Source organism: Thalassophryne amazonica, chromosome 17, assembly GCF_902500255.1.
Source record: "Thalassophryne amazonica chromosome 17, fThaAma1.1, whole genome shotgun sequence".
NCBI classification, from domain to species: Eukaryota; Metazoa; Chordata; class Actinopteri; order Batrachoidiformes; family Batrachoididae; genus Thalassophryne; species Thalassophryne amazonica.
In genome coordinates, this window is record NC_047119.1 from 7,848,599 (window position 1) to 7,865,107 (window position 16,509).

A 16,509-nucleotide genomic window follows, 5' to 3' on the forward strand; every position below is an offset into this window, starting at 1 on the left:
ATGAGAGACAGAATAAGTATGTCCCTTTTGGGCTACGGCATCAAAATAATGGTGCAACATGAATGGGGCCGCCTCTTTATAGTTATGAAGGGCTCATTCTCAGCTTTTGAAAACACATTTATTCATTGTTGTAGGTAATTACACACTAATGAAAATATGAATGCTATGAATGTTATGTTATGAATGCTATATTCCATTTCTGCTATGAAACACCCCTAAATCCTACACACCTGTACACCTCCAGGGCCCTGAGATGAGCAAGGAAGATAGTGAACGATCCATCTCACCCAGGACACAAACTTTTTGTTACCCTCCCCTCTGGCAGATGGCTGAGGTCCATCAGGACTAAAACCTCAAGTTACAAAAACACAGCTTCTTTCCGTCTGCAGCTAGACTTATAAATAATCCCAGAGACCCCCATTTACCCTGCCCCCCCTACTCCTACAAAGTACAGACTGATCATCCATATGATCAGTCTGACAGTGGGAATTCCTTCCCACTGTCGCCAAGTGCTTGCTCACAGGGGGTCGCTTTGACCGTTGGGGTTTTTCTGTAATTATTGTATGGCTTTTGCCTTACAATATAAAGCGCCTTGGGGCGACTGTTTGTTGTGATTTGGCGCTATATAAATAAAATTGATTTGATTTGATTCGATATGCTGTTCATCTGCATGCCTGCACAGCCCCATTCCACTATATCTATTTGACAGTAAACTTAACTTTGCCCATTTGCCTATTTGGCTCCTTTACTTCATATAGAAGTATTTTCCCTCCTATTTTTTTAATGTTGTTTATGCACCTATTACTCCTTACAGAAGTATTTTTTGTTTTATTGTTGTTTAGGCACCATTGACTGTCCAGATACGTGGTGGCATGGCACAGAAGGTGGGTGGACACAAATGCAAACTCTCAGACAATACGTAAGATGTAATAATAAGCTTTATATCAAAAACAGTCCAGGGTCCAGTACACAGAGAGACAGGCAGCGTGGCAAAGGTACAGATGAGGGCAATGCAAAAATATGTGGTCAGGAACAGGCTGGGGTCAAAAGGCATGGAGAGACACAATATCAGAGGCTGAGGCACAAGGCAAAATCCCGATAAACAGAACAAGGACAAAAAGGCTATGAGGCAAATGAGACGAGATTAAGGCTGGAATGAAGATACAAAAGATCAATGAGCTGGCACAGCAGTGAGGGAAGTGAGGGTTTAAATAACAGGTGATGTAACAAGGTGCATGTGTAATTGTGGGTTCTGGAAGGAGGTGCTGTCTGGTGAAGCAAAGAGATGGGATGAGAAGCAAGAAAGAGAATTTGAGTGAAAGCAAAGCAGATCAAAAGCAAGAGGAGTCAGTGAATGAAAACCAATGGTGAAAGTATAATGTGCCCACAGACCAACAAAAGGAAACATGAACAAAATAAAGGGCAAAAGTAGGAAACAGAGTGACAGAACTAAAAAGAGCACAAGAATAATAAAAGACTAGTCTTGTTTATAACAAGACTAGAACCAAATCTGAAGATGACAGAAGTGTAAATCTAATCACAACAGATAACCCCAAACTAGAACAGAATGTGGCTGAAGTATAACTAATAACATCACAGAAAATAAGAAACCAAAGCAAACTATGGAATGACCAGAAAATAAAGAAAGAACAGTAACAAAACCAGAACCTACAGCAAAACAGATAATGGAATGACCTGAACAAATGATCACAGGAGAGAATACCAAAAACAAAAAGAATATAACAAGATAATAAACGCCAAAGATACATAATAAACAGAACCAGAGAAAGCACAATACAAAATTATCATAAAAGGGCAACCAAGAGGATCAAATAAGGGGAGGCAGACGACAACAGGGTACAAACCCATAATCTTGCCTCGAGCCAGGACCCACCCCAAAAATGATACCAGATCAAATTCCTTGTATGTTTGGGCTAAAGCCCCTTTCACACTAGGGCTGCTCCCATTTGTTCACTGTGGCATCATGATGACGCAGGAATTTCTGCATCAGGTGCACGCAGCAGGGGGCAGAGAGGAGGTGAGAACACAGTCTGCAGATTCTCTGCACAGAGACGTCAGAGTGCACAGTTTGGCTGCAGACAGACTGTGCACTCTGACTTCTCTTCTACTTTATATTTGTTCTTGTGCAGAGCTGCAGGGCTGCACTCTGAGTTCTGTTATAGTTTATCTTTCCTCCCTTGACTGCGAGATGCGCGCGCGCACACGAACCGTCCTTAAGCAAATGTGGAGATGTCTAGAGTTCTACTTGATGTTGACATGTCCTGGACTTATGTCCTTTTTTAACTGTGATGAGAGAGTTTGAGGAGAGAAAGGAACTAACTGCCTGCAGACAATTTTTTTCTTTTCTTTCCTCCTTTGACCGCGATATGCTCGCGCGCGAGCAAACCGTCAAGCAAATGTGGAGATGTCTGGAGTTCTACTTGATGTTGACATGTCCTGTCTCAGGACGTATGTCCTTTTTTGTCCTTTTTTTTAACTGTGATGTGAAAGTCTGAGCAGAGAACAAGGAACTAATGCCTGCAGCCAGACTTTTTTTTTCTTTTAATTGTTCACATGTGAGCGCGTGAACGAACATCCATGAGTGGACTAGAGATGTCCAGACTTTTTAGTGGATATTTCTGGCAATCATTCTGCATTTTTTTTCTTCAGCATGTAGTTTTTACTGCATTAAGTACACGGTATAACAACAATCCTACGTGATTTATACTGCGGGAACAATGGAACACAGCAGGAATCATAAATTGGCTCCGGGTCACGCTGGGTAATGCCTCTTTGCCCCGACTTGCGCTGGAACCACTTCGTTTCTGCGTCGAGCACAGGACGCCAAAAAAAATTAAACAGGTTTAATTTTTCAGCACCTGACTTGTTTCCTCCTTTGCGCCCCTCACGCTGTTGTGGCGCCAAGCTGCATCATCTCGGCACTGAGTTGCTTCCACGCGGCATCGTCATAATGACGCACGGTGCAACTGGGAGCAACTGGGAGCACCCCTGGTGTGAAAGGGCTTTACTTGGCAATAAATTTGACTCTGATTTTGACACTGTTGCTTTAAAGAAATCAACACTGTCTGCCTTGTCCAGCTGGAGTTGGATGCTTTCCAGTGGCATGAAATTAACTGAAAATACAGTGAAACAATTCTGAAGCTGCTGCAGGTTCCAACCCTGTGTTTCTGACTTTGGTGATAGGACTGTCATTTTGTTTACGTTGGGATCACGGACTGTGCCTTTAAATAAATGAAAAGCTCCGGATGCCTGGGCACTCGGGCTTTGATGTTGACACGTCTCTCCACTGAGCCTCCACATGAAGGCACACAACATCACAGCACAGCACAATTACACACCAACAGCCCCGTCCGCTGCAGACTCATTTCATATTCATAGTAAAAATTAAAATAGCAATGACAGGCACTCTCTTTCAGATACTCCCACGGATATGCGCGAGTAAATTCTCAGCGGAGTAACGGAGGGAGAGCGTGAGAGAAGAAATAAACACATGACATCTAAATAAGTCATAAATGCACATTCTGTTTGTCAGCGTAGGTAGTGATGCATGTGGACAGATATTGCACCCCCCCTCGCGCGTATCAATGACCTCCCCATGCTGATGTGATCCGAACACACCGAAGAAACAAAAGAAACGGCCTCTCGCAGCCTGACAGGCTCCGGAGCGTCACAGGAAAAAGTGCAACGGTGCCTTTGATTGGTGTAGCTGGAGAGTAACCAAACATCACGCCATGAAAAAAACATTTCTGAGTAAAACAGTCGGACGGCTGCTGTGCTCCAGGCAACACATGAGAAAATATGACTTGTTTGAAGTGGAAGGAGCCCTCACCTCAGCTGCAGGCACTCCCTCTGGGGGACGACAGTGCAACACAATCATGCCATTTAGAGGCACCTCAGTGCCTTGGGGGTCCTGCTCAAAGTTCTTCCTCAAGTCTACAGAAGACAACAAACATCTTGCATGAAAAAAAACCCAACATTAAAGCACCGCTGAGCACAACACAGGCGCACACTCACACAGATACACGTTAAAAATCCATTTGTTTCATGTGCAAGACCTTCTCTCATCAGGCACCCAAATATGTACAGTTTAAAAATGGAAAAAAAAAGGTTTGTTGTGTTGCAGCTTTGAAAAATAAAGGCATGACGGATATAAAAAGCAGTGAGGATTATCTTACAAGCAATCCTGACAGTTGCCTTGCGGCTCTTGGAGGTCCCCAGGTGACTCCAGGCAACACAGAGGCACCAGTAATCCTCAGGACCGTGAAAGTCCTCCACCTGCTGACGTGACACGTTGATCATCACCTCCCGGATCTTCAGCCCTGAAGACACAAACAACAGGAGGACGACTGCTTAGACTGTCCATTATGACACATCTGTGACAATCAATTTCAGAAATTGTTTGTTGACGGAGAGAAATTCAATCGCTGATTTGTTGTTTTCAGCCATGAAAAGCGGACGTTTTGTGAATTCTACCTTCAGCTTTTCTCCACTGAATGGTTTTCATATTATTTTAAGAGTTTGACTGGTGTTTCGATAAACACTTTCTTCCAAGTGGCTCCTCTTGATTTTCATGTAGAATTATTCCCAACATATAAAACCATTTCCATTTCCAACCATTTAGTTAAAAAATAAATAAATAAATAAATAATAGGCATTTGCCTGTGATCTTTTTTGTTGCTCCTGGTGTTTCGTGGGCGCCTTGCATGGCAGCAACATGACATTCGGGTGAATGTGAGGCATTGATACGTAAAGCGCTTTGAGCGTCTGATGCAGATGGAAAGGCACTATATTTATATAGCGCTTTTCCATCCATTTTTTGTGCTTTTCTCTTTCAAGGACACAATTTCTCAACCTATGACTGAACTATAGGAGGCAATTCAATGTGGTCAAAAGTAAAAAAAAAAAAGAGATGCTGTTGGTAATGTTCACAAGGAAAGTTCGACTGCAGAAAATATAGAAACTTGTGGTTGCCGAGTAATTTAAGAAATCTGCTCTGTAGTGGTTCCTCAAAGAAAGGATTTAAAATTTTATTTATTTTATGGGTCAAAGGCCAGAACAAGCATAAAACAATAACACTGGTCAACGCGATTTTTCTTGCTTGGAGTTTTTCCACCAGATTTGGGGTAATTTGGGGGCGCTGAATCTGAATCTGGTGTTGGTTTTTGCCAATCACATCATGTTTTTGAGTTATGAAAACATATTTCTCGTATCAAGCACTGAAGCAAAAGCTGCAGACTCGGACACCTCTTTGGCGCCATAAACGATATTACGGCTCTTGTTGACATTTCGCAAACCTGGTTTCAAAACTCTGCTTTTGAAACTGCTTTTGTGCAGGATTAGTGACATCAAAATTGTGAGTAAATGAGCAACTTTTGTGTAATCCATCAATACGGAACATGCAGATTGCAAACAAACAAACAAAAAACATGATGTGATAGAGGAAATCTGAGCTCAGATTTGGATTCAGCACCTCAAAATTACCCTAAATCCATTCTCAAAGTCCATGCAAGAGAAAAAAATTACTTTTTGCTGACCAATGTCATTTTTAGGAAAAATTACTGTGGTAACATTCCTGTTTAATTACATTAAACAGTGACATGGAGCCTATAAAAACCATTGCAGCTTTCAAAGAGTTTGTCACCAAAATTAGGACTGTTGAACTCGAACTCCTGAACTCATGTTAAATTGAACTAGTCAGGTTGCTACATTACTTTAGTTAATATGGGCTTCATAATTTCAAAATGTGACCTTGGTCAGTGGAAAACAGAAACTTGGATTTTTGTACTGACATTTCATAAATAAAACAATATTTTATTCATGTATACATCCCCTGACCTGTTTAAAGAAAACTGGCTGTAAACGTAACGATTTACGGTAAAATTCACCAAAAGGTGCCAATAACTGTGTCCAATATATATTTTGAGTCAGGATTTTTTGCTTCACTTTATAAAAGCATTTTGTTTTGTTCTTGTTGCCAAATAACCTTGGACATTTCAAAAAACATTTTCATTAAACAAAATCACTTTGTTTGCATTTATATCCGACTTCTTTTGGCTGTTCCCGTTAGGGGGCGCCACAGCAGATCAATCGTTTCCATCTCACCGTGTCCTTTGTATCTTCCTTTGTCTCACCAACCACCTACATGTCCTCCCTCAGCACATCCATAAACCTCCTCTTTGGCCTCCCTCTTCTCCTCCTGCCTGGTGGCTCCATCCTCAGCATCCTTCTCCCTATACACCCTGGGTCCCTCCTCTGCACATGTCCAAACCATCTCAATCTCACCCCTCGGACCCTTCGTCTCCAAACCGTGCCAGCTGAGCTGTCCCTCTGATATGTTCATTCCTAATCTTGTCCATTCTTGTCACTCCCAAAGAGAATCTCAACATCTTCATTTCTGCCACCTCCAGCTCCGCCTCCTGTCTTTTTGTTAGGCCGTACAACATAGCTGGTCTCACTACTGTCTTGTAAACTTTCCCCTTCCTCTTGCTGATATTCTTCAGAAATCACTCCTGCCACCTTTCTCCACCCACTCCAACCTGCCTGCACCCTCTTCTTCACCTGTCTATCACACTCTCCATTACTTTGGACAGTTAACCCCAAGAATTTAACCTCATCTGCTTTCACCACTTCTACTCCTTGTAACCGCACTATTCCACTGGGCTCCCTCCCATTCACACACATGTACTCAGGCTGGCTGCTACTGACTGTCATTCCCCTGCTCTCCAGAGCATATCTCCATCTCTGCAGACTAGACTCAACTTGCTCTATACTCTCACTACAGATCACAATGTGATCGGCAAACAACATAATCCATGAAGACTCCTGTTTGATCTCATCTGTCAACCTGTCCATCACCACTGCAAACAAGAAAGGACTCAGAGCTGATCCTTGGTGTAATCCCACCTCCCACCTCCACAGTGAAAGACTCTGTCATTCAACTGCTCATCTCCCCACTGTCACACTATCCTTGTACATGTCCTGTACTACCCTGCGCCCTGCGTTCCGAGGATGAACAAAAAGTCTGTGGGGTATAGAGCCTTCTCCTACCGTGGTCCGGCTCTTTGGAATGATCTACCTGCTGTTATTCGGCAGTCTGACACGGTAGAGATTTTTAAATCAAGACTGAAGACCCACTTTTTTAGACTGTCTTATCATTAATTTTTTAATCTGTGTTTGCTTTGTAATTTCTTTTTATTCTACTGTGTTTTATCTTTTAACTGTGCTTTTCTTGCTTTTAATTTTGAATTTGGATTAATATGTGTTGTTGTGAATTATGTGAAGTGACTTGGTGCGACTTTGTCGTGATTTGGCGCTATATAAATTAATAAATTAAATTAAATTATTAAATTACCCTCACATACTTCTCTGCCACGCCAGATGTCCTCATACAATATACCACAGCCCTTCTCTTGGCACCTTGTCATAAGGTTTCTCTAAATCCACAAACACACAATGGCCTTCTGCTATACTTCTTCATCAGTATTCTCAGAGCAAACACTGTATCTGTAGTGCTCTTTCTCGGCATGAATCCATATTGCTGCTGATAGAGCTTCACCTGTTTTCTAAGCCTAGCTTCTACTTGTACTTCTTTTTCTTCTTAAAAATTCAAAAAGAAAAAATAATATAGCACCTTCAACTGCACCACAGACTAAAACAGTTAAATGTGGTCTATTAAACATTAGGTCTCTCTCTTCTAAGTCCCTGTTAGTAAATGATATAATAATTGATCAACATATTGATTTATTCTGCCTTACAGAAACCTGGTTACAGCAGGATGAATATGTTAGTTTAAATGAGTCAACACCCCCGAGTCACACTAACTGTCAGAATGCTCGTAGCACGGGCCGAGGGGGAGGATTAGCAGCAATGTTCCACTCCAGCTTATTAATTAATCAAAAACCCAGACAGAGCTTTAATTCATTTGAAAGCTTGACTCTTAGTCTTGTCCATGTTATGTGTCGACGCGGGTTGAGGAGCGGACCTGCGTCAGACGGAACCCAGCGCTACAAACAACCAGAAAAGCGGTTCCAAAAACAATATATTTATTTCACCCACTAGTGCATAAAAAGTGTAAAAACAGAAATAGCGTCCTTCTGGTGGAGTGAAGGCTGGCACGCTCTCCAGCGCCCAAAAGGATCGAAGCCCGGTGCTCCTGGACCCACTACCACCGCCAAACACCCCCCAGGTGGACACGACAAACCGACTCTCTGCGAAGCATAGAAGAGGTGAGGTAAGTTAGCAGTTACAACTAATATCCTTCAAAAGACACACACTATCAGCAACACATACAGGTCTGTATTTTAAGCTTTATGCAAAAAAGCAGCTTCTCACAACAGGTGGAGGACCACTTGTCCGCATGCCACAGCAGTGAGAAGCGAGCTGCACAATCCTCATCACAATTCAAGTATACTGCGTAACAAAATACCAAGTTACTATCAACAATTAGTCAAACACTTCATCACCTTTGATGTGTGCTGACAGCATGTGTCCCTCACCCTTCCTTGCTTCACGGGCTCGATGTGTCAAACCCAGGCGCGGTCCTCAGCGTCTCACAAATGAACATCACAAGGTCGAGTTCCCGGCAGTTCTGCTTGAATCACACATGACTTAAATGCAGAACGCCATCCAATTATCTGCTTCAGCTGAAAGTCTTTAAGGTTGCATGTGAGCACCATTCACAGGTGCTGCACATGATGTTGATGAGGGTGAAGGATTCTTCAGCCAGCACCTTCTCCACAGACAAATCAGTTCTCATGCCACCTGGAGAGCAAAGAAAAGAAAACCAAAATATCCAGCCACACCCCCCAACACACAACAGTCCATCCAAATTGGAAGTCCCAAAAACCAGTTTTATTTGTTGTTATCTATCATCCACCTGGTCGTTACTGTGAGTTTCTCTGTGAATTTTCAGACCTTTTGTCTGACTTAGTGCTTAGCTCAGATAAGATAATTATAGTGGGCGATTTTAACATCCACATAGATGCTGAGAATGACAGCCTCAACACTGCATTTAATCTATTACTAGACTCAATTGGCTTTGCTCAAAATGTAAATGAGTCCACCCACCACTTTAATCATACTTTAGATGTTGTTTTGACTTATGGTATGGAAATTGAAGACTTAACAGTATTCCCTGAAAACCCCGTTCTGTCTGATCATTTCTTAATAACATTTACATTTACTTTAATGGACTACCCAGCAGTGGGGAATAAGTTTCATGACAGTAGAAGTCTTTTGGAAAGCGATGTAACTAGGTTTAAGGATATGATTCCTTCTTTGTTATGTTCTCCAATGCCATATACCAACACAGTGCAGAGTAGCTACCTAAACTCTGTGAGTGAGATAGATTATCTCGTCAATAGTTTTACATCCTCATTGAGCACAACTTTGGATGCTGTAGCTCCTCTGAAAAAGAGAGCCTTAAATCAGAAGTGCCTGACTCCGTGGTATAACTCACAAACTCGCAGCTTAAAGCAGATAACCCGTAAGTTGGAGAGGAAATGGCGTCTCACTAATTTAGAAGATCTTCACTTAGCCTGGAAAAGAGTCTGTTGCTCTATAAAAAAGCCCTCTGTAAAGCTAGGACATCTTACTACTCATCACTAATTGAAGAAAATAAGAACAACCCCAGGTTTCTTTTCAGCACTGTAGCGAGGCTGACAAAGAGTCAGAGCTCTATTGAGCCGAGTATTCCTTTAACTTTAACTAGTAATGACTTCATGACTTTCTTTGCTAATAAAATTTTAACTTTTAGAGAAAAAATTACTCATACCCATCCCAAAGACATATCGTTATCTTTCACTGCTTTCAGTAATGCTGGTATTTGGTTAGACTCTTTCTCTCTGATTGTTCTGTCTGAGTTATTTTCATTAGTCACTTCCTCCAAACCATCAACAAGTCTATTAGACCCCATTCCTACCAGGCTGCTCAAGGAAGCCCTACCATTAATTAATGCGTCGATCTTAAATATGATCAATCTATCTTTATTAGTTGGCTATGTACCACAGGCTTTTAAGGTGGCAGTAATTAAATCATTACTTAAAAAGCCATCACTTGACCCAGCTATCTTAGCTAATTATAGGCCAATCTCCAACCTTCCTTTTCTCTCAAAAATTCTTGAAAAGGTAGTTATAAAACAGCTAACTGATCATCTGCAGAGGAATGGTCTATTTGAAGAGTTTCAGTCAGGTTTCAGAATTCATCATAGTACAGAAACAGCATTAGTAAAGGTTACAAATTATCTTCTTATGGCCTCAGACAGTGGACTCATCTCTGTGCTTGTCCTGTTAGACCTCAGTGCTGCTTTTGATACTCTTGACCATAAAATGTTATTACAGAGATTAGAGCATGCCATAGGTATTAAAGGCACTGCGCTGCGGTGGTTTGAATCATATTTATCTAATAGATTACAATTTGTTCATGTAAATGAGGAGTCTTCTTCACAGACTAAGGTTAATTATGGAGTTCCACAAGGTTCTGTGCTAGGACCAATTTTATTCAGTTTATACATGCTTCCCTTAGGCATTATTATTAGAAAGCATTGCATAAATTTTCATTGTTACGCAGATGATACCCAGCTTTATCTATCCATGAAGCCAGAGGACACACACCGATTAGTTAAACTGCAGGAATGTCTTTCAGACATAAAGACATGGATGACCTCTAATTTCCTGCTTTTAAATTCAGATAAAACTGAAGTTATTGTACTTGGCCCCACAAATCTTAGAAACATGGTGTCTAACCAGATCCTTACTCTGGATGGCATTACCCTGACCTCTAGTAATACTGTGAGAAATCTTGGAGTCATTTTTGATCAGGATATGTCCTTCAATGCGCATATTAAACAAATATGTAGGACTGCTTTTTTGCATTTGCGCAATATCTCTAAAATTAGGAAGGTCTTGTCTCAGAGTGATGCTGAAAAACTAATTCATGCATTTATTTCCTCTAGGCTGGACTATTGTAATTCATTATTATCAGGTTGTCCTAAAAGTTCCCTGAAAAGCCTTCAGTTAATTCAAAATGCTGCAGCTAGAGTACTGACGGGGACTAGAAGGAGAGAGCATATTTCACCCATATTGGCCTCTCTTCGTTGGCTTCCTGTTAATTCTAGAATAGAATTTAAAATTCTTCTTCTTACTTATAAGGTTTTGAATAATCAGGTCCCATCTTATCTTAGGGACCTCATAGTACCATATCACCCCAATAGAGCGCGTCGCTCTCAGACTGCAGGCTTACTTGTAGTTCCTAGGGTTTGTAAGAGTAGAATGGGAGGCAGAACCTTCAGCTTTCATGTTCCTCTCCTGTGGAACCAGCTCCCAATTCAGATCAGGGAGACAGACACCCTCGCTACTTTTAAGATTAGGCTTAAAACTTTCCTTTTTGCTAAAGCTTATAGTTAGGGCTGGATCAGGTGACCCTGAACCATCCCTTAGTTATGCTGCTATAGACTTAGACTGCTGGGGGGTTCCCATGATGCACTAAGTGTTTCTTTCTCTTTTTGCTCTGTATGCACCACTCTGCATTTAATCATTAGTGATTGATCTCTGCTGTCTTCCACAGCATGTCTTTTTCCTAATTCTCTCCCCTCAGCCTCAACCAGTCCCAGCAGAAGACTGCCCCTCCCTGAGCCTGGTTCTGCTGGAGGTTTCTTCCAGTTAAAAGGGAGTTTTTCCTTCCCACTGTCGCCAAGTGCTTGCTCACAGGGGGTCGTTTTGACCGTTGGGGTTTTTCTGCAATTATTGTATGGCTTTTGCCTTGCAATATAAAGCGCCTTGGGGCAACTGTTGTTGTGATTTGGCGCTATATAAATAAAATTGATTTGATTTGACTTCTCTGTTCTATAATTTCATGCTGTGGCTGATCAGCTTTCATTGATATAGCGCCAAATCACAACAGAGTTACCTCAAGGCGCTTCACACAAGTAAGGTCTAACCTTACTACCCCCCATGATCTCTGATCCCTCAGACATCCCTCAGACTCTGCATTTAGAGCTGTCATTCATCAATAGTTGATACAACCACGCGGTCAAGAGATTAGATTCTTTTTTGGAATGTGTTCCAGGCCTAGTTCAAGCTTAATGACTCCAGCTTAATGCCTCTGTAATTACTGCAGCTTTCATACTTGGGCACACTGTCCATCACCTCATCTAACTCACTCTAGAAATCATCTTTCTCATCTCACAACCTACCTGTGGGGCATATGCACTGACGATATTGATCATCACCCCTTCAGTTTCTAATTTCACACTCATCACCCAGTCAGACACTCGCTTAACCTCTAACACACTCTTAACATACTGTTCCTTTAAAATGACCCCAACACCATTTCTGTTCCTGTCCACACCATGATACAACAACTTGAACCCACCACCCATGCTCCTGGCCTTACTTCCCTTGTACTCAGTCTCTTGCACACACAATATATCTACCTTTTTCCTCACCATCATATCAGCCAACTCTCTCCCTTTACCAGTCATACTGCCAAATTTCCAAGTCCTGACTCTCACTTCCACTGGTCTAGTTTTTGTTCTTCTTCTCCCACTGTTACTGGACAGTGGACTCTGTTCTCCTCCTCTTCTTTTTTTTCACCCAGCAGTAGCCCAATTTCCGCCGGCACCCTGTTGTTAACCCGGGCCTCGACCGATCCCGTATGGAAATTCAATTTGTACTCTGCATATTTATTGTGGCTTGTTTTACGTCGGCTGCCTTTCCTGACAAAACCCTACTCATTTATCTGAGCCTGGGACCGGAACTCAGAATGTACTGGCTGCACACCCCATGTGGCTGAGTTGCATTTATGTCTGACCATATATTAAAATGTGTAAATAAATTATAGGGGTACCAACAATTTTGTCCATGTGTGCAGAAGTATCAGGAGTAAGTAAAGTGCCATTTGACAGAAGACAGGCTAACAATCAATCAATTAAAATAACAAGAAGGATTTTTTTAAACAGCACCTGTAATTGTTAACTTCAGATTGCTGGTAGCTAACTTTGTTCCACTTATTGCTGACTTTGTTCATTACTGCTCTTTTAACAAGCCTGTAACAAAGCTTGACTTTGACAAACAGATGGCCAACAATAAAAAAATGCCAGTTCTACTAAATACTAATTGTTAGTAATAGCTCAGGTCCTTATTTAATATCTGTAAAACAAAAACCTATTTGTATACAAAGACTCAAAATGACACGAAACACTTCCCCGTGTAAGCTTTTTCTGCATGGAAAAACAACAGCCTGGTTTTGTTTTAAGCAACTCCATGAGAGCACATCTTTTTTTAAACATTTGAAAGAGCTGTAATTTGAGGCAGAAGATCCAAAAAAGTGCAATTCAAATTCTTTGACAATGACAATCTATTTCTGCTGCAGACGTCTGACTTAATGTCATGCATGATCATTCATTAATATCTGCATATTGTCTGTGATGCAGCCGATAATGAGCAAGACACATTTTCTGAGACAACTGATGAGAGTTTAAAAGCCTGATATTAACATGATTCCAGGATATGCACAAAAGATGACAGTCTTGGACCATTAGTGTATAATTGGGTGAATTTAATGGGTTATCTTGGAAATTGCAGCTTTCAACTAATATTACGTCTGTCTTCCATAATAGAAACCTGTCAGATTTCTTAGCATGTAAAGAAGTGTGAACAGATGATGGTTGGTATTTGGGCTTCTTGTCAGTCGCTCCACAAGCTCAGAATTTAGAGACACAATAATAAATTTACAATCTTGTATATAAGCAGTGGATTCAGCACCGTCTCACCAACAAAGCAACAAATCATGTGCTGTGGAAGAGCCATTGAAGACATGTAGATATAGGATGCTTTGGGAAGTGGTTGGCTTGTTGCAAGTAAAAGTGTGGCTGTAGAGTGTACTGTCTGCAGGGAAAGTGGTTACTGGAGCTGATCGGAGAGAAACCTGAGGCTTGCCATGTCACAGTTTTGTGATAGTAAAATAAACATGCCAGTAGAGTTCTACCTTATAATTGGAATGTATTATAGAACACATACCTTACTGAATTTTTGATGTCATTACAATGTTCAAATCCACGGTGTATTCATGAATGTATGTTTGGATGCTGTACATTAGTAGATCTTACGCCCTTTTGGTGGTGTTACAGATGTGTGGCAGCACATACATAGTCTTGGCAACTTGAGTGTCAAACACTTTCATACCTGATCAATGTCATAATACCCACTGCTGGCCAGTATGTGGTTTTAATATGTATTTGCTTCACACCAACTATTAATATGTATGAAATGCAGAGGTAGATCAGGGGGAAACTGGTTTTGATTGCTAAATGGAAAAGCATACACAGTATCGTCAAATTGGATTTTGCTGGTTTATTATTTTATAATATTATTTCAGTGACCAATGCTGATATTTTTAAGCACTGGATCCAAGGGCCACCAAACCCATAACGCTCATGACCAGAGTAAATTGGTAAATTCAGAAAAGTAAGTAGAACAGTTCATGAATCAACAAAGCTAAATCGATCACACAATGATGGAGAGTTCACACAACAAACTATATTTAAATTAAGCTGAAATGATTTTATAAGTCCAGAGAACCACCAAGAAAGTTGACTGAATTAAATAGTCTCAATAAACTAAGCTAAGACTGAAGTTCATTCGACTTGAAAATTTCACTCAAAGTAACATTTTGGGATGCTGGAAGAACAAGTTTTGCTGACTTAATGTAAAATTTTGAGGCGGCCTTTTACTTCTTTTTTTTTTAGCTGATTCAACAAGTTAAGTTTTACTATTATTCATGGTTGTACTTGTGTTTCCTCTAAATCATATTGTTGGCACATGGTCACTCTCATAGTCGCTCTCAGACTGCAGGCTTACTTGTAGTTCCTAGGGTTTGTAAGAGTAGAATGGGAGGCAGAACCTTCAGCTTTCATGTTCCTCTCCTGTGGAACCAGCTCCCAATTCAGATCAGGGAGACAGACACCCTCGCTACTTTTAAGATTAGGCTTAAAACTTTCCTTTTTGCTAAAGCTTATAGTTAGGGCTGGATCAGGTGACCCTGAACCATCCCTTAGTTATGCTGCTATAGACTTAGACTGCTGGGGGGTTCCCATGATGCACTAAGTGTTTCTTTCTCTTTTTGCTCTGTATGCACCACTCTGCATTTAATCATTAGTGATTGATCTCTGCTGTCTTCCACAGCATGTCTTTTTCCTAATTCTCTCCCCTCAGCCTCAACCAGTCCCAGCAGAAGACTGCCCCTCCCTGAGCCTGGTTCTGCTGGAGGTTTCTTCCAGTTAAAAGGGAGTTTTTCCTTCCCACTGTCGCCAAGTGCTTGCTCACAGGGGGTCGTTTTGACCGTTGGGGTTTTTACGTAACTTATAACTTATATTAACTTTTAAACTTATGTATAAGTTTACAATGAATTAGTTGCAGAAATGTTATATGTGGAAAGTGGGAATTTATTATTACTAGCACTGTATTTTCTGGTGTATAAGTTGCACCTCTTGAAGATGAAAAAAAAATTGCACCTTTTTTCTGCATTATCACTACTTTGGGACTTTTGTGCATCTTGTTTTTGGCATTTCTTCTTTTGTATGGGGGGAGGAACAACAACGTTCATTTGACATGGCAAAAGAAGCCATACAACAAGCTGTGTCTTTAGGGAAAATGCAATCAGGACCAGTAGAACTTCAAGTGTCTGCTCTAAATGATTATGCTAATTGGAGCTTATGGCAAAAACAAAACAGGGTACGCAAACCTTTAGGATTCTGGTCGAGAAAACTCCCAGATGCGGGTATGCGTTATACACCTTTTGAAAAACAGCTTTTAGCATGTTATTGGGCGTTGATTGAAACTGAATCACAAACAGTGGGACATGAAGTAATGATGAGGACACACATACCTATTTTGACATGGGTGATGAGTAATCCTACCACTCACCGAATAGGGACAGCTCAGGAGGCTAGTGTGATAAAATGGAAATGGTATGTGTCAGAATGAGTAAAACCAGGTGAAAAAGGGGTGTCATTGCTGCATGAACAAGTAGCTGATGCTCCTGAGGAAGATGAGGAACCTTTTGAAGTTCAACCATTGGAGGAATCTCCTGTAAAAGCAGGAAAAAGTGGGATGATTTGTCAGATGATGAAAGAAGTCGAGCTTGGTTTACTGATGGATCCTGTCAATATCAAGCAGGAAAAAGGCGATGGAAAGCAGGAGCTTTTAACCCACAATTAGGTCAGTCTCTGGAAGAATTAGGAGAAGGAAAAAGCAGTCAGTGGGCGGAGTTGAAGGCCGTGCATATGGTGGTCATGCAGGGAGGACCACAGGGCCTCCATATTTATACAGACTCATGGTCAGTGACCCAAGGACTACTTACCTGGATGCCTACATGGCATGCCACTAATTGGAAAATACATTCTAAGGAAGTTTGGGGAAGAGAATTGTGGGAAGACATTTGGGAAAAGGCTAAAACAATTCCTATTACTGTGATGCATGTAGATGCACACAC

At 41.2% G+C, this 16,509-nt stretch overlaps 1 protein-coding gene and 1 long non-coding RNA gene across 2 annotated transcripts in view; both read right to left on the reverse strand.

Moving 5' to 3' along the window:
* LOC117529349 (netrin receptor UNC5D-like) overlaps positions 1–16,509 on the reverse strand; it is a 582,155-nt gene that overhangs the window by 184,236 nt on the left and 381,410 nt on the right. Inside the window, exons 3-4 of the mRNA XM_034192105.1 lie at positions 4,197–4,340; positions 3,851–3,954 (exon numbers count right to left, since the gene is read on the reverse strand). Coding sequence (XP_034047996.1) covers positions 3,851–3,954; positions 4,197–4,340 — 248 coding nt within the window. The remainder of the gene's footprint in view (positions 1–3,850; positions 3,955–4,196; positions 4,341–16,509) is intronic.
* Positions 5,854–15,741, reverse strand: LOC117529352. The gene is made up of 3 exons (XR_004565997.1): positions 15,503–15,741; positions 13,060–13,063; positions 5,854–5,870 (listed from the first exon to the last, which is right to left on the reverse strand). It is a non-coding gene; the product is annotated as an uncharacterized LOC117529352 (long non-coding RNA).